The sequence below is a fragment of the Saccopteryx bilineata genome, chromosome 1, assembly GCF_036850765.1.
Source record: "Saccopteryx bilineata isolate mSacBil1 chromosome 1, mSacBil1_pri_phased_curated, whole genome shotgun sequence".
NCBI classification, from domain to species: Eukaryota; Metazoa; Chordata; class Mammalia; order Chiroptera; family Emballonuridae; genus Saccopteryx; species Saccopteryx bilineata.
In genome coordinates, this window is record NC_089490.1 from 361,399,020 (window position 1) to 361,422,228 (window position 23,209).

Sequence of the window (23,209 nt, forward strand, 5' to 3'; positions counted from 1 at the left end):
CACTCCTTCATTTGTAGGACATCACTATGAATACAAAAAAAGTGCTAGTTTATAATTCCTATTTATAAAAATATATGAAAAATTGTTATTATTTTTATCTTTTTTTATACAGAAGAAAAATATGTGTGTGGTCTTTATATTGTATCAGTAAATTAAATTATGATTTTTTGTTAAAACTAAAAAGATAATGACGAGACTAAAGGTAAAGCTTTTTTTCCTGGCTAGACTTTCTAGAATGAATCTTTTCTTAAATGTCAACCTAAATATTAATTCATTTCTCAATCCACTGCAATCTGGTGTCTGCTTCCACCATGGCAAACTGTTCCACGCAAGGTTGACTATGCTGTGGGTACTTTCCTGTCCTTGTCTTTTTAGAATGTAGCATTTTATATTTGGTTGTTTTTTTTTTTTTTTTTTGTCCCTCGTCTTGAGACTTTCCTCATTTTGGTATGCGCCACTACTCTTGCCTGATTGTCCTTCTAACTTGGCCACTTTCTTTTTAGTCATCCTTTTTTTTTTTTTTGTATTTTTCTGAAGCTGGAAACAGGGAGAGACAGTCAGACAGACTCCCGCATGCGCCCGACCGGGATCCACCTGGCACGCCCACCAGGGGCGAGGCTCTGCCCACCAGGGGGCGATGCTCTGCCCCTCCGGGGCGTCGCTCTGCCATGACCAGAGCCACTCTAGCGCCTGGGGCAGAGGCCAAGGAGCCATCCCCAGCGCCCGGGCCATGTTTGCTCCAATGGAGCCTTGGCTGTGGGAGGGGAAGAAAGAGACAGAGAGGAAGGAGGGGGTGGGGGTGGAGAAGCAAATGGGCGCTTCTCCTGTGTGCCCTGGTCCCCCCGCACGCCAGGCCGACGCTCTACCGCTGAGCCAACCGGCCAGGGCCTCAGTCATCCTTTTGAATAATTCTTTGCTCCTTGTCCCTTCAGAGTTCAGATATTAATCCTCTTCTCTTCTCACACTATATACTTTCTAGGGAGATGTCTCATTTTTCTCTCAGGATTTCCCCTCAGGCTTCCAAACTTTATCTCCAGTCCAGACTGCTCTCTTGAATATCACACTCATAGAGCCAACTGCCAAGGAACATCTCAACTTGGATTCAACCTGTTTAAAATGAAACCGATACTCTTAACTTGCAACGACTTCTCTAGTACTTCTTATCCTGGTTAATGGCTACAAGATATTCTTGTCGTTTAAGCTAGACCTAGGGAACTCTCTTTGCATTCCCTTTTTCCCTCTATGGAATTGATCAGAAAGTTCTGTAGTTGTTATCTATTAATTAGATCCTACCTTTTCAGATTTAATGTCCTTGCATTACAGAATTTTGTTTCATCTGTCTTGCTATTATGGTTTCTTAAATGATTTTTCCTGGCTTTGTTTTCACATTCTTCCAAACTATTCCTCATGCAGTACCAGCATTAAGATTTTAAATGTACAATTAAAATTAGGTATGCCAAAAAAAAATTGATTGTGCCTGTTCCCTGATTAAAACCTTTAACGGTTACTTATCACTCACAGAATAAATTCCAGACTCCTCAGGACAGCTTATAGAGCTCTCTGTGATTTGACTTCCACCCATCTATCCAGCCTAATTTCTTCACACCGTTCTTCCCTCCATCCCAAGTCATGCCAACCTGGTTGCAGTTCCAGAAATGCCCGTGCTGTTTCATGTCTTTGTGTTTTTACAAATACTGTTCTCTGTCTGGACATGCTCTACCTTCTTGTCTCCTTGGGACACCCCTATTTATTTTTTAATACCGAGGCTAGCATCCTTCATCTGTGAACTTCTCCTTGTCTTACCACTCTACTTGGTCAGAGCTATATTTGAGCATTTCATACTGTGCTGCACTTGTTTACATATTTTCTCCTCTACCAAACTGAGGGCAGGGACTATATCTTATTCATATTTGTACTCTTAGTATCTAGGGCAATGGTTGGCACATGCTGAATGAATGAATAAATTTTTGCAAGCATAGATGTTTTCTTGTCTTCACTATGTTTAATACTATTATGAACAATATTGGTTGTTAAGGTCTAATGTTATAAAAAAATTATTGTTGAGTTTAGAGGAAGGTAGAGAGAGAGACACAGAGAGAGAGAGAGAGAGAGAGAGAGAGAGATGAGAGAGATAAGATTATCAGTTTGTTTCTGTACTTCTGTATGTGCCCTGACCAGAGATCAAAGCAGCAACCTCCACATATCAGCTCTAACCAATCACGATATCTGGCCAGCATAAGGTCTAATTTTTTTCCTTTTTTTAATTAAAAAAATTTTCTTATTGATTTTAGTGAGAGAGGAAGGGAGAGATACAGAGACAGGAACATCAAGCTGCTCCTGTATGTGCCCCGACTGGGGATCGAACTGTAAACCTCTGTATTTTGGGACAATGATCCAACCAACCAAGCTATCTAGCCAGGGCTGAATTTTTTTTTTCTGTTACTCCATATTACCACATATAAGCCCTAAGTCAACATCTTTTCAGCAGAATGAGATATAAAATACTTAGGCCCACACAATTATACTATATATAATGCAGTCATTCTTTTAAAAATTAATGTATTAAAATTTTTTGCATTTATAGTATGCATTTAAATCTCTGTAGCATTTACCTTGTAATAAAAAAGAGCTGCTAATTTTGCTATTTTATTGCATAGATAAGAAAACAAATACTTAGTTGAACAAAATATCATTGAAAGCAAGCCTTGAAACCAAGTTGAACAGATGATATAACCTGGGGATCTCTTTGGAAAAAATCTCAGAATTGATAGGATCCTGGGAAGTCCTGAAAGGATGGGGAGGGATAAGGAGGAAGCGAGGGTATAAGAAGAATAAGCTAAATTTACATTCACTGAGCATCTAGGCAGTGTTAGTCATTTTACATATTAATTTAATTTAATCCATAACAATGATCTTATGAGGTGGACACTGTTATCCCCATTTTGTAGATGAGGTCAGTAACATGAGACATTAAGTAACCCCCAAGATCATGCAGCTACAAAGGGTAACGAGATCTGGCTGACGCTAAAGTTTCCTTCCTTCACAGCACGCTGCCCTGCCTTTCAAATAAAGTTCCCAGAGCTGCCAATGCTGCTGTGTGCAGCTAAGTCACACACACAAAGACACATTATTTGCTCTGAATTTGCAATGATCGTGTGTAGATGGCTCACTTAGCAGTTAACAGTAATATACTTATATTTTTATTTATTTACAATCCCAATGCTTATTTTTAAAAATTTATTAACAAATACTCTCACATTTATTGATGATGCCAGATGATGAGTTGGATGAATATTTTTGAGTTGCTCATGCAAAACAATGTGAATACATTCTAACTAGGTTCAGTGGAGAAAGCATACAGTACTTCTATTTTGTGTGTGTGTGTGTGTGTGTGTGTGTGTGTGTATGTGTGTGTTCTCTGCTTCTGCTCCATTTGGAATCCAGAAATGAGTGCTGTCTGGGCTAAAAGGCAGTTTGCTCTTGCTGCCTCCTGTATATTGCTTGGCCTGGCAGTTTGTCGTTCTCCTGGGCAAAAATCCAGCTTGTGGTAGTGAGGTGGTTTTGTGGCAGGACTCCACAATTAACCACAAGTTCAGTGTCAACGGTAGGCTGCCACCGTCGTGGCTGTGATCCTTCAGATCTGCTGGGATAGCCAGAGCTGAAGAAACTACTGCTTGTCTAAGGAGGGAACAGGAAAACTTGGAAAGAGTTACATTGCTGTTTATTGTTCAAGGTTTAGGTTTTAGGTTTAATACAAAAAATCCAGGATTTTTCAGATTAGTAATTACAGATTTAATACTTTTACCTGTTATTTAAAGTAGAGTGGATTTGTGGCTTAGATACAACTGTTGCTCTAACAACTAGAAATATTATATTAAAAGAAAAAAATTTAAAGTAGTAGAATATACTCTTTCATAGCAAAAGAAATCCAGGTACCATCACTTGAATTAAAAAACATTCACCCACATATCTCTTTAACATTTATTTTATGAATAATGTTTTCTATAAATCTAAGAGAAAGTGTTCTTTTACTGATTTTGCGCAAATAGATGTTAAGAAAAATGTTTTTTAATAACAATATAGAATTTTTTGTTTGTTTGTTTTTTACAGAGACCGAGAGAGAGTCAGAGAGAGGGATAGATAGGGACAGACAGACAAGAATGAAGAGAGATGAGGAGCACCAATCATCAGTTTTTCGTTGCAACACCTTAGTTGTTCACTGATTGCTTTCTCATATGTGCCTTGACCGTGGGCCTTCAGCAGACCGAGTAACCCCTTCCTTGCTCAAGCCAGCAACCTTGGGTCCAAGCTGGTGAGCTTTGCTCAAGCCAGATGAGCCTGCGCTCAAGCTGGCAACCTCGGGGTCTCGAACCTGGGTCCTTCAGTATCCCAGTCCAACGCTTTATCCACTGCGCCACTGCCTGGTCAGGCAATATGGAATTTTTTGTATTAAATTATATATTAAGAGTTTCAATTAAAATTCATTGATTAAAGCAAAAAATCAAAGAGCATACAACTACAATTTTGATTTATTAATAATTTTTTTGAAAATACAAACATTTTAAACATTTTTGAGCATTAACTGAGTACTGTGCTAAGCATGACATGGAGATTGAGTTAAGACTGAATAAGGCAGAATTTTTGTGCCTGAAGTGTATATTGAAGAGGTAGCCAGGTAAATAAAGAAATCTGAAACAACATACACATTTATCTAACATGTAGTAACAATAAACTCTGGTTTCATATTAGGATCATACCACGTTGCTGGACTCTAGTAGTCTTTTTACTTTTCTAGCTTTCACTATGAACCATGCCTTTCATCACTGTATTCTTTTTTTATCTTTTTTTTTTTTATTTTTCTGAAGCTGGAAACGGGGAGAGATAGTCAGACAGACTCCCGCATGTGCCCGACCGGGATCCAACAGGCACGCCCACCAGGGGCGATGCTCTGCCCACCAGGGGGCGATGCTCTGCCCCTCCGGGGCGTCGCTCTGCTGCAACCAGAGCCACTCTAGCGCCTGGGGCAGAGGCCAAGGAGCCATCCCCAGTGCCTGGGCCATCTTTGCTCCAATGGAGCCTTGGCTGCTGGAGGGGAAGAGAGAGACAGAGAGGAAGGAGGGGAGGGGGGTGGAGAAGCAAATGGGCGCTTCTCCTATGTGCCCTGGCCGGGAATCGAACCCGGGTCCCCCGCACGCCAGGCCGATGCTCTACCGCTGAGCCAACCGGCCAGGGCCATCACTGTATTCTTGTCAGCTATCACTGTGCCCAGCACAGTGCCAGGCACTTAATAAACATTGAATGAATGAACACACTCATTAAGGGAGAGAGATTAAATGTTAGTGGAAGGGAGTGCTCCATAGGACCACTGAGGAAGTAAAAGAAGCGTGGGAGTTAAACATAGAGATGAAAGAGAGAAGGCGGGGAGAGAGACAGCAAGATAGCCATCCAGACAGACATGCGGAAAGAACTGGAATTGGTAGAGAAAGAGAAACAAATTGTGCAAACAAGCTGAGACAAGCACACAGTGGGCAGAACTACTTCTTTTGTAGTTCTGAAGCCCTGTTCCTCACCATTTTTGTTGTTTTTCTTGTTTAAATCAAATACTCTCTTGTGCTCTTCTGTAGACTGTGTGCATCAACCTATATCCTGCCTAAAGCTGCAGCTTGAGAAAGCCAATTCTAAAGAGTTTTACAGCTATTTAAAGTTCTAAGTAGCATCTAGCACAATCTAGCACAGTTCTCTGCAGATGGTGAGCACTCAAAAAAAAAAAACACTGATAAGATGAATTAAACAGTGAGGCAAAGTGACGTTCAGATTCTGAGATGAGTGCCAGCTGGAAGGGAACTCGGTATTGTTAATGCAGTTAGGCGACAGAGTTGCCACTGAAAATGGAAGGATCCTTTCGATCCCAGAGCAAAGCCCATGTGCTTTTATTTTCAAATGAGAGATTGACAATGTTAATTCTTTCATTCTTTCAAAACTTTTTCAGATTTACAGTTATCTTAAGGAAAGGTTCCAGTTTTAGGAATTTGGAGTCTCAACAATACAAAATTTACTGACTATTCCTAACCCTTTGATATTTAAAATTTGTTGGATTACTTTAACTCAGTATCCCTGAGAAATTAAGGTTGCTTTATTAATGAATTCTGAAAAATTACACTTTAGAAAGGGCACTCAGTTCTAAACATTTTCCAAAATCCAATTCAAGTACACTTTTTATGCCTTATTTCAGAAGTTGAAAAAAAAATTTTTTTTTCCTTTCTCTCTTTATTCTTGCCCAAGGGCACCAAAGAGGGGCTTCAGGCCAGGGGAAGAGGCATCAGAGACTTGCCCAGTTGTCCAGCTCTGGGCCTAGACACCTCTACTTCAATAATGAGAGCAGTCTGCTCTTATTTGCATATGTCTTTTGAAAAACGTTTAAAAACTATGGTTGAGAGCTGCAATGTAGAATGGGAACAGTCATAAAAAGCTCTTAAAGAACTGGTGAGCCTTATTCCCTGCTTTTCAACTCCTCTGAGCAAATCTTTAGAGACTGTTCAATAAACCATCCTGAGGAGTCAGTCACCTTATCATGGGACAATGATAATGACTGGGCAGTCTTATCCTTCATTCAACCTTCAGAACCATCCTTCCCTACTTGTATTTCATGGTAATAACTATAATAGGGTCACTAATGGTGTAGTTGCTCTGATCCATTTACAAATATTTAATTTGGGAAGGAATTTCTGGGAAATTTGCAGAATTTTTAGAAATGTTTTAGAAATGAATGTTTTTTATGTCTGGATTTTAGAGTTAGGAAATAATCCTATCTCCTTAAAAAGACAATGCTTGAAAGCACAAGTATAAGGATGGGGAGTTACACTTACCAGAAGACAGGTTAGGTGGGGAGGAGGATCTGAGACCTAATATGAGGCCCATTTGTTATTTTGTCTTCTTTGTGGGTGAAGGTTCAAGAAGAGAACAAGGGATGTTATGGAGAGGGCAATTTCTAACTTAGTAATGATGAGCACCAGAGGTCTCAAAGGAAGAAGTGAGTATTCTAACAGTTGGGTTGAGTCCAATAATGGAACTTCTTAATTGGTGCTTCTAAGGTTAGACACATGGGCAGGCAGTGGCATCTAGAATGTTTGTCAATGGGGTTCTAAGCCACTAGACTAGTGTTTAGGGGTAGAGCTTCTGGCCCTAAGAGTGGAAAGACCTCGGCAGGGTTTTAGTTCTTCCATAATTAATGAAGGCATTGCCAGTGTATTGGTGTGGGTACTTAAAATGGAGAACAAAATTTTCAGGTTACAAACTGGGAGAACATGGGAAAACTGGGTCATTGGAGTTTGAGGGTAAGGACCCCATTATTAGAATATAGGAATACACAGGGCATTGCAGTGCACCCGAATGCCTCAAGAACTAGGTGGAAAGCACTAGGATTCCCAGTCATGAATCATCTAAATGGGAGAATAATTCTAGTGGAGAAATCATGAGCCAAAATGAGAGGGAAGGCAAAGTCAGGTAAAAGGCTGGGGTAGAGAGTGCTGAGAAAAGTCAAAGGCAAGTTGTAACTTTAGATCTTTTCTCTGCAATAGAAAATGGACACACATTCTCAAACCTAAAGACAAGAGCTAAGTAATTCTATTGGTTGTTTAAATCTGGCAAAAGAATAATTAAATAATCTGAACTCTAAGAAATGCAGCCTACTAATAATCTTTGACAAAGATTGTAAACAGAGAAGGGAGTTGCTATAAACATAGCTAGCCCATTCTTTTTGTGCATATTTTTAGTTAAGTAAACCAATGGTCTTTGGTCACGTCCTTACATTTTATTTTAGAATCCTCTCAGGTGCTGGAATTGGTGTCCAGTGGGATGCTCTCCAACTATGGGTTATTAAAAGAGTTGGGCTTTAAAGCCTTATAAAGACCTGGGAAGACAGCAGAAAGAAGGCTCAGGGAGAACTGGGAAATATATATAAAGAGGGCTTTGTATTTTATTTTTCAGATAAGTCTTTTGATATAAATCTTTTTATTTGTCAACATTGAGAATTTGCTTTAGTTTGGTAGTGCAAATAATTCAAAGGTTGCTCCTGGTAATCTGAAACACGGATCTGAAGAATGCCTACATACAAGGGTTGGCAAAATTAGGTTTACAGTTTTAAGTATGTAAAACACTGAGTTTATTCTTGTATTATTATTTATTTATTATTGTATTTATTATTATCATTAACCTATTTTAGCTCACCCCTATATTTTGGATATAGAGAAACCATAGATTTTTATATTCAGTATTATTTTATATTAGTTTCAGGTATACAGCATAGTTGTTAGATAATTATATAATTTCTTTTTTTTAAGATTCTATTAATTGATTTTAGAGAGAGGATAGAGAGAAAGAGAAAGGGGAATAAAAATGGGAAGCATCAACCTGTAGTAGTTGCTTCTTGCATGTGCCTTGACCAGACAAGCTTGGAGTTTTGAACTGGCAACCTCAGCATTCCAGGTCAATGCTCTATCCACTGCGCCACCACAGGTCAGGCCAATTATATAATTTATAAAGTAATTCCCCTCAATAATTGAAGTACCTACCTGGCACCATAGTTATTATAATACTATTGACTATATTTCCTATGCTATACATCCCTATGACTTTTTTTTTTTTTAAGTGAGAGGAAGGGAGATAGAGAGACAGACTCCTGCATGTGCCCGACTGGGATCTACCTGGCAACCCCCATCTGGGGCTGATGCCCAAATCAACCGAGCTATCCTCAGCTCCGGGCTGATGCTCGAACCAATTGAGCCACTGGCTGTGAGAGGAAAAGAGAGAGAGAAGGGGGAGAGGGAAGGGAAAAGAAGCAGATGGTTTCTTCTTATGTGTGTCCTGACCAGGGATTGAACCTGGGATGTCCGCATGCCAGGCTGGACATTCTTATCCACTGAGTCAACTGGCCAGCACTACAATAACTATTTTGTAACTATCAAATTGTATACCCAGCTTCCAAACTGCCCTTCCCTCTGGCAACTGTCAGTTTGTTCTCTGCATCTCTGAGTCTGTTTCTGTTGTGTTTGTTCATTTATTTTGTTTAGATTTCATATGTAAGCAAAATTATATGGTAAAGTATTTGTCTTTCTCTAATAGACTTATTTTACTTAGCTTAATCCTTCCATGCTCGTCCATTTTACCATAAATTGTAAAGTTCCATTCTTTTTTTATGGACAAGTAACATTTCATTGTATATATACATCTATCACAACTGTTTTATCTACTGACCTATTGCTGGGCGCTTGGAGTGCTTCCACATCTCGGCTATTGTAAATAACGCTGCAATTAACATAGAAATGATGTCAAACTAAAAAGTTTTGCACAGAAAAGGAAACCATCAACAAAACAAAAAGGCAACCTACTGAATGGAAAAAGATATTCGCCAATGATACATCCTATAAGGGACTACTATCCAAAATGTATAAAGAACTCAGACAACTCAACTCCAAAAAACCCCCAAATAAACCAATTTAAAAATGGGTAGATGACTTAAATAGACATTTCTCCAAAAAGGATATACTGATGAACAACAGATAGATAAAAAGATGCTCAGTGTCACTCATTATCAGAGAAATGCAAATTGAAACCACAATGAGATATCACCTCACACCTGTAAGAATGACTATCATCAATAAATCAACAAATAACAAGTATCAGTGAGAATGAGGAGAAAAGGAAGCCCTTGTGCATTGTTGGTGGGAATGCAGATTGGTGCAGCTGATATGGAAAAGTTTGGTGTTTGCTAAAAAATAATTATAATCGGAACAGCCCTATGATCCAGCAATTCTACTTCTGGGTATATATCTCTGAAGAAACCAATTTGAAAGGATATATACACCCCTATGTTCAGAAACCATAGCTTTTTAAGACTGGAAGGGACTTGAAAAGTTATCAAAACTAAATTTGTTTCATTTACAACTGAGAAGAGTGAGGCCTGTAAGTTATGTGACTTGTTTAACGCCAAGACATGAATGGCTGGCTGCGCCAGGACTAGAACCTATGAAATGGATTTCCACTCCACTATTATTTCTACCACCATGCCTAGCCTACCTTAGATGACAATCCAAGTTTTCATTTGCTTTTCTTTTGAGAAAGAGAGAGAGAGAGAGAGAGAGAGAGTGTGTGTGTGTGTGTGTGTGTGTGTGTGTGTCAGGGAGACAGAGAGAGATAGGGAGAGAAGCATCAACTCGTAGTTGCTTTCACTTTAGTTGTGCATTGATTGCTTCTTGTAGGTGCCTTGACCTGGGATGGGACCTTGGGCTCAAGCTGAGCCAGCGCCCCCTTGCTTTATCCACTGTGCCACCATTGGCGAGGCAACAATCCAAGGTTTTAAAACAACTTTAATCTGAATTTGCTCTAATTTTCAAATCAATTTATTATTTCCTATGAGAATTTATAAAGAGCAAACTCAGTAAATGCTGATGCTACTTTTGTCATGCCCTTCTGTATAAGCTCATCATGTATCTATTAAGTTTCCTACTTTAATCTTTGACTGGTAGTGATGAGTTCTATGCATATTGTTTTAAAAATATATTTGCTGAATTCTGTTAAAATGAGATTAAAAAAATTTGAATTCTTATGGTGGAAAAAGGACCCCATGGATTTTTAGCTTTTAGGACAAGCACTTGAGTAATCAATTTGAAAACTCTGTTAAATATTTTTCCTTATTCAGGAGACAGAACAAAAAGGGAATTCTGGTCTTTTTTCAGTTTGGTCAAATTCTTGTGTTAACTTCTCAGTGATTTCTGCTATGTATGTGAACTATGACCATATACGAAAATGGTCTGTTTTAGGTCATGGCTGTGGGCAGAGATTAAATTGGTGAAAAATGGGCCTGTTCGTGGGATTTACCACACAGTAAGATTTCTCATCTCTCTGGAAAAATGTGGAATTAGCTCTCTGAGAAATGCAGCTCTGTCATGAGGTTGAAGGGAGAGTTTTGGTGGAGGGAAACACAGTTCAGTCTCCAAGGCAGTTATGATTGGTTAGATTCCAGAACAGTCACTTTGGTTCAGCAAAGTTCTTTCGGCTTTCATGTCAGAGTTTTCTACTGTTGCTAATTTCACAAGTAATTCACAGGTCACATCTTAGTTAGCTTCTTTCTTGGCATCGATCCAAACTGGGCAATGGTCTTGGAGCGGCCTCCTAACCTTCCTATGTCCCCTCTCTAGAACACGCTGTTACAGTGCAAAAGCCTTCGATGTGGAAATAACTCTGTGACAGCATGACTTTTCTATGCTTGCTGAGTGGGATACAGATGTGAACTAGTGGGTACGGATGGCAAGGGCACCAAGCGGAGGATGGGATCTGAGGTCCTCGCGTGTGAAGGTGGTTCTTGAGGAAGACAAACTCGATTATATATTCTTGGATGCTCCCAGAGAACACTCCACTTGCACGCTCCTCCCTAAGAGCCTCTGCAACGATCCTGGGCCCACGTTTCTGTTAAGGACAGACCTAGCCAGTGATTAGGGTTTCCTCGCCATACCGGGTCACAGCTCGGCTCCGGCAGTCCTTGGGCCCACCCTTAACCGGGTTGAGGTTAGGGGTGGACCGCAGCCTCTCCTGTCAACTCAGTTTCCCTACTAGGCACTCCCCTCAGGGACCACAAACGCCCCCTTTTTCTCAAGACTCCAGTGGTGACCTGAGTGAGGTAGGCTGGGTGTCTAAGACTTACACCCAAAGGGGTCCCAGGATGGTGGTCTTGTCCCCTTCCCTCCGAAAAGGACCCCACCCCTCTCGCCCAGCCCTGGCCGCGCCCCTGTTCCCGCATACTAAGTCGGCGGGGTCCCTGGTCCGCGTTCGTGGCGGGCGGCGGGGCCGGCAAGCGGCCGCGGGACAGGGCGCGGGCGCGCGCGAGCGGCGGGCGGGTGCGCGCGCGCCCGGCCGGGGCAGCCGCGGGGGAGGAGCGGCCGCCGGCTCGCCCGCCCGCCCGCCAGCGCGCAGATCGCGCGCCCAACGGACCAGGCTGGGGCCGTGAGGTAACTGTTGCAGCCCACGGGAGCTGGGAGGCGACTCCGAGTCTCCGGTCCCGAGGGGTGCCTGAGGGAAAAGGACAAGCCCCTTCCGCCCCTTGCCACAGCCAGCATGTCGCGGACCCCGCGGCTCCTCCGCCTGCGCGGCGGGGATCCCGGGCCGCGGCGGCGGGCGCAGCCCTGACGCGATACGGAGCCGGGGGCGCCCGGAGCCCGGGGACAGGGGGCGAGAGCGCAGCGGCCGCCGAGGTCCGATCCGGGCGTGCTGAGCCGCCCCGGTCCCGGCCATGAGGAAGGACGAGCGAGACGCCAAAGCCATGCGGTACCCGCAGCCCCCGGACGGGGCCGCCTCGCCCCCCGAGAGCCTGAGGAACGGCTACGTGAAGAGCTGCGTGAGCCCCTTGCGGCAGGACCCTCCGCGCGGCTTCTTGTTCCACCTCTGCCGCTTCTGCAACGTGGAGCTGCTGCTGCCGCCGCCGCCGCCGCCGGCCTCCCCCCAGCCGCCGCGGCGCGGCTCCCCTTTCTCCCGGGCGCGCCTGGCGCTGGGCGCCCTGGCCGCCTTTGTCCTCGCCCTGCTGCTCCGCTCGGGGCCCGGGCGCTGGGCTGCCGCGGCCGCCCGGGTGCGGACCGTGCTGAGCGTCTGCTCGCTCAGCCTCAGCCCGCTCTTCAGCATCGCCTGTGCCTTCTTCTTCCTCACCTGCTTCCTGACCCGGGCCAAGCGGGGCGCCAGCGCCAGCGCGGGCCGGGGCGGCGGCGGCGGCGCCTGGTGGCTGCTGGCGCTGCCCGCCTGCTGTTACCTGGGGGACTTCGTGGCGTGGCAGTGGTGGTCGTGGCCGGCGGGGGACGGAGACGCCGCGGCCCCGGCCCCGCACACGCCCCCGGCGGCGGCGGCGGCGGGCAGGTTGTTCGTGGTGCTGAGCTGTGCCGGCTCGCTGACGCTCGCGCACCGGCTGAGGCTCCAGCACAGCATCCTGGTGCTGCTCTTCTCCAGCTTCGTCTGGTGGGTCTCCTTCAGCGGCCTCGGGCCGCTGCCTGCCGCCCTCCGGCCCCTGCTGGCCTGCCTGGTCGGGGACGCGGGCTGCCTGCTGGCCCTGGGGTTGGATCACTTCTTTCAAATCAGGGTAGCTCCCCATCCTCTGCGGGCGTCCGGTGCCGCGGAAGAAAAAGTGCCTGTGATCAGACCCCGCAGGAGGTCCAGCTGCGTGTCGTTCGGGGAGACTTCGGCCAGTTACTTTGGCAGCTGCAAAATGTTCCGGAGACCTTCGTTGCCTTGCATTTCCAGAGAACAGGTAAGGGAGCCGAAAAGCGAGGTTCGCTTAGGAGTAAGGGCGGTTTTAATCGCTGCTGTTCCTGAGTTGAATTCGCGTGTTTAAAAGCATGATAACTTCCAGGGTGAAAAAAAGAAAAAAAGTTTTATTCTGGAAAGAATTCCTAAAGTACAGGAAGCTTCTTAGAAATAGAGAAGTGCTTTTTGTGAAATAGACTATATTGCACTATTTAAAGATGGTTTATGCAATAGATGAGTTTACAGAAGAATGGATTATTTGCAGCTTAATAGATGGACTACTCCCACTTGAGTACATTCTGATGTACATCTTTTTGGTGCCGTTTATCTGTTGCTGTTATAATGGTGATATCTAACCAGAGGTAGCATACAGCCATTAAAATGAGTGAATGGCAGTGTGGTTTTATGTTTTTGGTATTCGAGAGAAAGAATTTGAGATCTTATGAACATTGATGAGCTTTGGAACTGAGACTTATTAGTTTAGATGAAAAGACTGTCGGAAATAATTTTTAAGAGACCCCCCCAGCCCCCCGCCCACACAAATTTCAGCAGTATAGGCTAATATAATCTTTCAGAGACTAACTCAGGGTGGTGTGTATTTGTTGCATAATGAGGAGAATGTTGTAACAATTTAACCTTTAAACTTATGCCTGGAAAATGCCAAAAGCATTTTCAGTTTTTTTTCCCTGTAGGTTTACATGTTTTTGTTCTTTAAAAGGAATTGAAACCATCATCAGGCAGTCGTGCTTCTCAACAAGTGTAGCTACTATTCACTGAGCATTTACTCAGTGCAAAATAGTTTACATATATTTTCTTAAATCTTCACAATAATCCTGTATGGTGGGGAACATTACCTCAATTTAGAGATGAGTAATAAGAGCTTTTTAGAGATTACCCAACTAGTAAGTGGATAATTTACACACTTAGTAAGCAGTAGTGCTGGGATTTGAACTTAGATTTTTCAGTTTTCTTTGTCATGGTCTAAGCAGCTAGAAGGATCAGAGTAGAGGTTTTATGTGGGAGAGTAGGAGTTTATACCGCAATATGTTTTATACTGGGACACAGTATATTTGAAACAAAACTTTCTTATTAGTGCTACATCTGATGTTCTCCTCTCTTCAAAAAAAATTGACAAACCCGCTACATTGATTTTACAACATGTTTAACACTAACGCTGTAGTGTTCCTATGAGACCACACTTTGCTTCTTGAAAAGTGTTTTCAGAGGCCGTGTTTGTGGTCTGTAGTTAATTGGCCAAATTCTTGAAAAATTGTTCAAAAATGTTATGCCTTTTGTTTTCTCATTTTACTGCCAGTGATAATAGACAGCACCTAGAAAAGTGTGTGTCAGAAGAAAAAATTGTGAGATTAACTGTGGAGCAAAGTATTATAGTATCAGCTGTTTCCTTAGAATGGCATAGCATTTAATGGTTGACTATATGTGAATAAATTGCATTTTTTAACACTGGAAAAGTGTTTTAGTATAGTCTCATCACTAAACTATCACTGTAGATAGTTCTCCTGAACCTAATAGCATTATAGTTGAACATATTTTAATTGTAATCTATTGGTGTAGTCAATTGTAGGTGTTCTCTCATAAATTGAAAATTCTTGGTTTTCTTAATCCTAGTCTGGTACTTTTTCCATCACAGCAACCTTTTCAACAAGTGTAGTGTTGTTCTAGGTAGTTTCATTTATTATTTGTATTAGAAGCAAATATAATTAGTGTTTTTAAAAAAGGCATATTATCTTATTGCAGAAAACTCTTATTCACATTCCACTATGAATAGGAATATTTTGGGGGGTCTTAAAATATGTTAATAGTTTAAGGGTTCATACATTTCTACTTAATGTTCCGTGTCATAAAATAATACTATTTTGGCATTACTAAAAATACTACATATTTTAAATTTAACGGAGATTATAATAAGAATTTTTGTTATGATTATTACTGAAGTTTAAGAGTGGGTATCTGGTTTTGTTTGCATGTATATTATGTTTAGGAAATAAGGAGGAAACCAGTGCTTTTGTGGAAATAGAAGATCAAGAGACTTTCTAGTTTTCAAAGTGCTAAATTTTGTATTTGGCCAGTGTGAAGTCACTTCATGGTTTCAGAAAGTGAAGGGAGACATAAAGATACTGAGTAGACTCCAATATAGGAGGAGATGCCCTGGATTCGTAGGCAGAGGATTGAATGTAAGGTCCAGGCTTTACTGAACAATCTAGGAAAAATCAGTGAATCTTAGAGTCTCAGTATCCTATCAAGTCATGGATTCCAACTGATGAATTCTGTGATACCTTCCAACTCTGAATTTATTTCTTTTAGTTAAGTTATACTTTTTGTAAGGTATAAATAAAATATTACAAAGTAATAAATAGTTCTTTAAGTTTACTTTTAGTGCTGAATGTTGCTATTGCTAAGTATATTTTCCAAGGTGTAATGATTGGAAAAGATGAGCACATATTCTGTATTTTTTTTGAATAGAGAATTTTAAAAATTATATGTGGATTCATTTTTGGAGTGATAATGAAATTATACTTTTAATTTCTTAAGAATTTTATAAACATCTCTGAAAGCCAATTAAAACTCATATTAATCTAAATGTTTTTAATTGTGAGTAGATTTAAAATAATTTTTAACTTTTGGGATGTTATATTAGGTACCATGTTGAAAAATAATGGCATATGTTCATAAAACATTTGATTTTCATGATTAAATTTATAGTAGTTGATGTAAATGCTATACATATGCCAGTTCTTAACTAGTTTTTTGTTGTTGTTGATGTTGTTGTTGCCAAGCATTTAGAAATTTAAAGTGTAAATCTAGTTACTGCTGTGTTCTGCCTTGGTGAGTTAATGGAAAGAAGCACTTAGGATATTTGCCATGAGTCAGCTCTAATAGGAAGTTAAAAAAAAAATCAGTTGTCTGCATAGACACTTTGACCAGAATTTAACAAATTACATTTCTAAGCCATTTTATTTGTATATTCTATAATGAGGTTTTGAGCCAGATAATTTTGTTTGTGATAGACTATGTAAATACAAGGTTTTGAAAGTCGTAAGTTAGTGAGTGAGATATTTTTCTATATCTAAAATGCTAAGTGCTTTCTAAATGGTTAGGTAAATATTTTAAAATTCTGTGGCCTTAAAGCCCATAAATATTATGTAAAGTGTTAATTTTATTTGAAAAAAGTATACACATGTAGTTTGAAGGCGTTTAAAAATGAAATTAAAGTTTAAGCCCTTTAAGGAATTTGCAAGGCATTCCTCACCATGAATTAAACAATACTGTAGTATCTGTGAAATTTACTTTGTGGTGTCAGTGAGTAGTGTATTGTTCTAATTGCATATTAATATTTTGTGGTAAAATATCAGCCTGCGTAATAGTTTTATGCTCTATTTCGTACATATTGTATGTACTTCGCCTTCGGAGTTGCTGTTCAGAAACACAGATTTGATCAGATTACTTGCTCTGATTTAAAAACCTCTTGTGGTTTTTCATTTTCTGCAGGCTAAAGAGGACAATGACCTTGAACCTTGCTTGCAAAGTCCTGTATAACCTGCTCTTAGCTTTTTTGTTTGTTTTGTTTTTTAAAAAGCCATCTAGGACTTAGGAACACTCCCTCTCTACATCTATCCTTGGCTCAAGCTATATGAGGACTGGTTATTGTTATTGACTTGTAGATTTTTTTTCTTTTGCTTTTCCTATTTGTACTGTCTGAAATCTCCTTTAAGGAACTAATTAGATTAAGAAGTCATTAGATGGTACAGTGATACTGAAATTAATGTATAAACTGAGACCAAAACCCTGATACAGTAGATTTGGCCATATTTTAAAATAAAAGTTGACAGATCATGTGATGTGTGATAGAAGATTTTCATTATATCCCATGAAATAGTAACAGCTCCATAGTTTATGTTTTCCTACACTGAGTGAAAAGTAAATAGGGCCAACCATAAATCAAACTGTAAAGTTTATTTTCATTGTTTTTAGATTTTTTATCCTCCTTAGTGGGAGGCCTTTCTCTGATTCTATTTTTCTTTTCCCTTGCAGTTACCAAGTCAGCCTGTTTTCTTACCACATTCTCCTGCCTTCCTTGTACCCCAACCAAAACAGGAAGAATCTGTACTTGCTGAATATGTTTATTTCAACCTAAATATATTTGTATAGCTATAAAGAGATAGAGTCAGAGCTGATCTAATTGAAATCTGCTCATTTTATGGACAGGAAATAAATTCAACTCCAGAGAGATGAAAATATTGTCTCTACATTATGCCATGAGATATTTGGTATACAGGGACTAAAACCAAGTTAGATCCTGACTCCTAGTCCACCTGTACATTCCATAAAGAGCATAAGTAGCTGTGGACATGGTTTTCCAAGGCTGTAATTAATTTTGCCAATTATCTGATAAATGACATCCCCGATTAAAGGAGTTCCTGGGTAAAGATGGGAGAGAGGGGAAAGAGAGAGGTAGGAGGGATTCTTAAAATCACAATTTATAATGACCTTGAATATAAACTTGGTCCCTGATGTAGTTATTTCAGGGTGACTTGTCAGGATGCAGCTGGCGTCAAGCTCAAGTGCCTTCGGAGGCTAGTCACATAATATATTTATGTCATATGCTGAGGGGAGGGTAAGAAGAATGGAAGTCAACTGACTATTGCCTACTTTGCCTAAGAACTTTCAGTTTAAACAAAACAAACTGAACAACTGTCAGCTAAGCAAAACTTTAGGAGACCTGGGTTCTGTCTTTGAATAGTTCCTGACAGTTTATAATATTGGGTTGGTTTTTGCCTCATTATTTAAAAGCTGATCCATATTTATTTAAGTGATTTTAGAAGCCTGTTCTTAGAACTTGGGTCAAGAGGACTGTATTTTCCACTGTCTTTTTCTTTTAAAACCTAGTACTTTTTTTTCTGTATTGATCTACCTTAGCAAGTCTCTCATCTTTGTTGATTTTCCCTCCTGCTTCAGCTAGAGAACATTGTTGGCTACTTCTTCCTTACATTTCATACAACATTCATTCAGCATTTTAAAACTGTGTATAGTTAGCATTTAATTTTTAAATGATAAATTTCACACATAAAAAATTGTACATATTGTAGCCCTGGCCGGATAGCTCAGTTGGTAGAGCATTGTCCCGGAGCGCAGAGGTTGCTGGTTAGATCCTCAGTCAGACCACATGCAGGAACAAATCTGTGTTCCTGTCTCTTTCCCTTCCTTTCTCTCTCTAAAATCAATAAATAAAAAATTTAAATAATAGAAAGAAGATTGCACATATGTATATTTTTTATTGTTTATGGAAGAAAATAAAGGAAAAAAAAGAGTCAGGTACTTACCACTCGTTTCCTTTGAAGCTCCCTGTGTAACCTTTTTTACATCCCTTTCTCTCTGCCCCAGAGGCAGCACATCTATTCTTTTTCGTTATTGTTGTTATTCATTCCTGTACTTTTTATAGTTATAACCCCCACAAGAGTAGTCCTAAAAAATCTAAATAATGTTGTTAGTATTGCTTGCTTTTGAACCTTCAGAGAATCATGGTGTATGAATTCTTTTGTAACCTTTTCTTGATGTATTCTGAGATTTATGCATGTTAATATGGATAATTATAGTTCATTTTTTAATGCTGTATAGTTCTTCATTGCATGATCATAGTAAAAATTTATTTATCTATTCCATTGTTCATGGACCCTTGGTGGTTTGCTTAATGTAAAATGATGTTTTTAAAATTTGTGTAAATGTCTCCTAGTGCATGTGTGTGCATTCAAAAGTAGAATTACTGAGTTGTAAGGTATGTTCATATTTCAACTTTACAATGTGTGTCAGTCAGATTAATGGCACTCCAAAGATGTCCATGTTCTAATCCCAGGAATTTGTGAATGTTACCTAACTTAGTAAAGAAGACATTGCTTATGAGATTTTTAAGGACCTTGAGTTGGGGAAATTATCCAGGATTATCTGAAGCGGACCGAAAGTAATCATAGGGTCCTTAAAACGTGGAAGAGGGAGGCAGACGTCAGAGATGGAGATGTGACAATGGAAATAGGGTTGAAGTAATACAGAGTGAGACTCAATCCACCTTTGGCTTTGACAGTGGAAGTAGAAGGCCAGAAGGCCGGGAACCAAGTAAAGCAGGCAGCCTCTAGACACTGGAAAAGGCAAGGAAACTGATCCACTCCAGAGTCCCCAGAAAATAACAAAGCCCTTTGAGCACCCTGATTTTAACCCAGTGAGACCTATGTCAGACTTCTGACACACAGAACTTTAAGATAATAAATTTGGGTTGTTTTATGCCTCTGAGTTTGTGGTAATTTGTTACAGGAAAGTGTTAGTTTGCATTAACTCCTCTAACAGTTTGCATGGACTGCTGTAACAAAGTACAGTACTGCAAAGTGGGTGGTTTGAACAACAGAAATCCATTGTCTCAAATTTCTGGAGCCTAAACGTCCAATATCAAGGTATCCCTGAGGTGGTTTGTTTTGTTTTGAGGATTGTGAGGGAGAAGCAGTTCCATGCCTGTCTCCTAGCTTCTGTTGGTTTGTTGGCATTTTTTGTCTTGTAGATGTGTCACCCTTATCTCTCTCTTTGCCTTCATCTTCGCATGGCACTCTTAGTATATCTCTTCATAGACTTCCCTCTGTGTTGGTCTTAGTGTCCTAATTTTCCCTTTTGTAAGGACCCTGGTCATATTGGATTAGGGTCAACCTAATGACTTCATTTTAATTTAATTACCTCTGTAAAGACCCTATTTCCAAATAAAGTCACATTTCCAGGTATATATCTTTTTTTGGGGGGAGGGGACACAGTTCAACCCATATCTGTAGCAATACAAACTAAGACACTATGAAAAGTTAAGTTGTTTTTCAAAATCATTGTACCGTTTTTACTTTTGTTAGCAGGGAATAAGAATGCCCTATTTACTGACTTCAATTTTTGTTAGTTGGGTGGGTTTTTCTTTGTGATTTAATTTTAATTTTCTTAATTACTAATAAGTCTGAATATTTTTTATATTTATGGACTACATTTTTTATTCAGGGATCACCTGTTCATGTTTTGACCTTTAAAAAAATGGGTTGTTTTTTCTTAGCAATTCATGAGTTCTTTCTATATTCTGAACATGAATCTCTTATTGGTTGAATTGCAGATACCTTCTCCCAGTTTTTATGGTGTCTTGTGATAACTGAGATTCTTAATTTTAATGTCAAATTTACCAGTCTTTGCCTTTAGTGTTAAGATTCTTTGTGTCTTGTTTACAAAACTCTTCCATATTGGAGGTCATAAAATATACTCTTATTTATTTTATCTTTTTATTTCTTTCTATTTTTTCTTTTTTATTGAATTTATTGGGGTGACACTGGTAACATACAGGTTTTAGGTGCACAGTCCTACAACGTATCACCTGTACATTCTATTGTGTGCTCATGGCCACAAGTCAAGTCTCTGCCTATCACCACCTATCCCCCTATACTGTACTCCATCTCCCTTCCCCTACCCTCTGTAATCACAACACTGTTGTCCGTGTCCATGAGATTTTCTCTCTTTTTTCTTTTTGCTCAATCCCTCCAGCACACCCCCTGCCAACAACTATCAGCCTGCTCTCTATGAGTCTGCCACTATTTTGCTTGTTAGTTCATTTTGTTCAGTAGATTCCACATATGAGTGAAATCATATGGTACTTGCCTTTCTTTGATCGGCTTATTTCACGTAGCATAATGTTCTCCAGATCCATCCATGCTGTCACAAAGAGTGAGATTTCCTTCTTTTTTTGGTGGCCATGTAATATTCTTTTATATAAGTGTGCCACAGCTTTTTTATCCACTCATTTACCAATGGACACTTGGGCTCCTTCCAAATCTTGGCTATTGTGAATAATGCTGCAGTGAATGGAGGGAAAGAAAGAATACATATATCTTCTTTTGAATTAGTGTTTTGGATTTCTTTGGATAAATTTCTGGAAGTGGAATCACTGGGTCATAAGTCAGTTCCATTTTTAACTTTTTGAAGTAACTCCATACTGCTTTCCACCATGGCTTCACCAACCTACATTCCCACCAACAGTGCATAAGGATTCAGTTTTCTCCACATCCTCACCAACACTTGTTGTTTGTTGATTTATTGATGGCAGTCATTCTGACAGGTGTGAGGTGATATCGCATTGTGCTTTTAATTTATACTTCTCTGATTAGTGATGTTGAGCATCTTTTCATATGTCTATTGGTCATCTGTATGTCCTCTTTGGAGCAGTGTCTATAGAGGAGAGGTCCTTTGCCCATTTTTAATTAGATTTCTTTTTTAAGTGTTGAGTTGTCTGAGTTTTTTTTTATAAATTTTGGATATCAGTGCCTTATCAAATGTATCAGCAAATACATTCTCCCATTCAGTGAGGTCTTTGTTTTCATTTTGTTGATGGTTTTCTTTGCTGTACAAAACCTTTTTAGTTTGATGTAGACCCATATGTTTATTTTTTCTTTTGTTTCCCTTGCCCGAAGAGATATATCAGAAAAATATTGATATGAGAAATATCTGATTTTACTCCCTATGTTTTCTTCTATGATCATTATGGTTTCAAGCATGATATTTAAGTCCTTAAACCAATTTGAGTTTATTCTTGTGTATGGTACATGTAGGTGGTCTAGTTTTATTTTTTTGCATGTATTTGTCCAGTGTTCCCAACACCATTTATTTATTTATTTATTTATTTATTTATTTAGTGATAGAGCGAGCGTGTGCGAGAGAGAGACAGGAAGGGAGAAAGATGAGAAGCATGAACTTGTAGTTGTGGCTCTTTAGTTATTCATTGATTGTTTTTTCATAAATGCCTTCACTGGGGAGCTCCAGGCGAGCCAGTGACCCCTTGCTCAATCCAGTGTTTTTGAGATCAAGCTAGCGACCTTGGGCTTCAATCCAGTAACCTTTGGGCTCAAGCCAGCGACCATGGGGTCATGTCTATGATCTCACGCTCAAGCTGGTGACCCTGCACTCAAGGTGACGACCTCAGGGTCTTGAACCTGGGACCTCAGCATCCTAGGTTGATGCTCTATCCACCACACCACCCTCAGTCAGGCCCAACACCATTTTTTGAATAGACTGTCTTTATTTTGTTGTATATTTTTGCTTCTTTTGTCAAATATTAATTGACTGTAAAGGCTTTTGTTTATTTCTTGGCTCTCTATTCTGTCCCATTGATCTATATGTCTGTTTTTATGCTTTACATTGTCTTTTTAAAGTTAAAAAATTGTGCCTTTAAAATGATTTTTATCCACTTAGAATTGATTTATATGTATGATGTGATGTAGAGATATAATCTCATTTTTATTTACATGGATATCTAGTTATGTCAACATAATTTATTGACGAGTTTATTAACTACCAAAAAGATGCTTAAATGCTCTTTTAGAAATGTCAAGATCAGTGGTAAAATAATATAGGCAATAAATACAGGAGCAAAAAGGAGGGGTTATTATAAGATGTAATAATTACCAAGTGCTCACTATATACTAGTCTCAACATTCCTGTGAAGTAAGTATTAGGATTCTATTTTACTGCTGGGAACTAAGGCAGAGGGGTGAATTAACTAGCCCCAAATCATTTAGCTAGTACACAGTACATGCCCATAATATGCTAAGTGCCATTTCCAATATATAAAAGACTCTAAGAACCTAAGGACTCTCCTACTTGAAATAGGTAAACTATAGGTATAAACATTTTAGAATATCTTTTGAAAGGAATTATTGAGTAAGAAAAATCTCTGATAACCCAAAAGAAATGAAAGTGGTATAGGAGAGGAAAATTTTTTTCTTCTTCCCTTCTAGGTTACTTGGCTGGCCTAATAATTAAATGATATAAGACAAATTAAAAGGAGAAAAACAAATTTAATTTGTATATATGGGAGCCATATAAAAATGTGAGACTCGAAGAAGTGACC

The 23,209-nt window shown here is 39.9% G+C and overlaps 1 protein-coding gene across 1 annotated transcript in view; it reads left to right on the forward strand.

Annotated features, from left to right (window-relative positions):
• Window positions 1-12,148: 12,148 nt before the first annotated feature.
• Window positions 12,149-23,209, forward strand: part of PDE3B (phosphodiesterase 3B) — a 178,035-nt gene continuing 166,974 nt past the window's right edge. Inside the window, exon 1 of the mRNA XM_066251014.1 lies at window positions 12,149-13,285. Coding sequence (XP_066107111.1) covers window positions 12,284-13,285 — 1,002 coding nt within the window. The 5' untranslated portion in view covers window positions 12,149-12,283. The remainder of the gene's footprint in view (window positions 13,286-23,209) is intronic.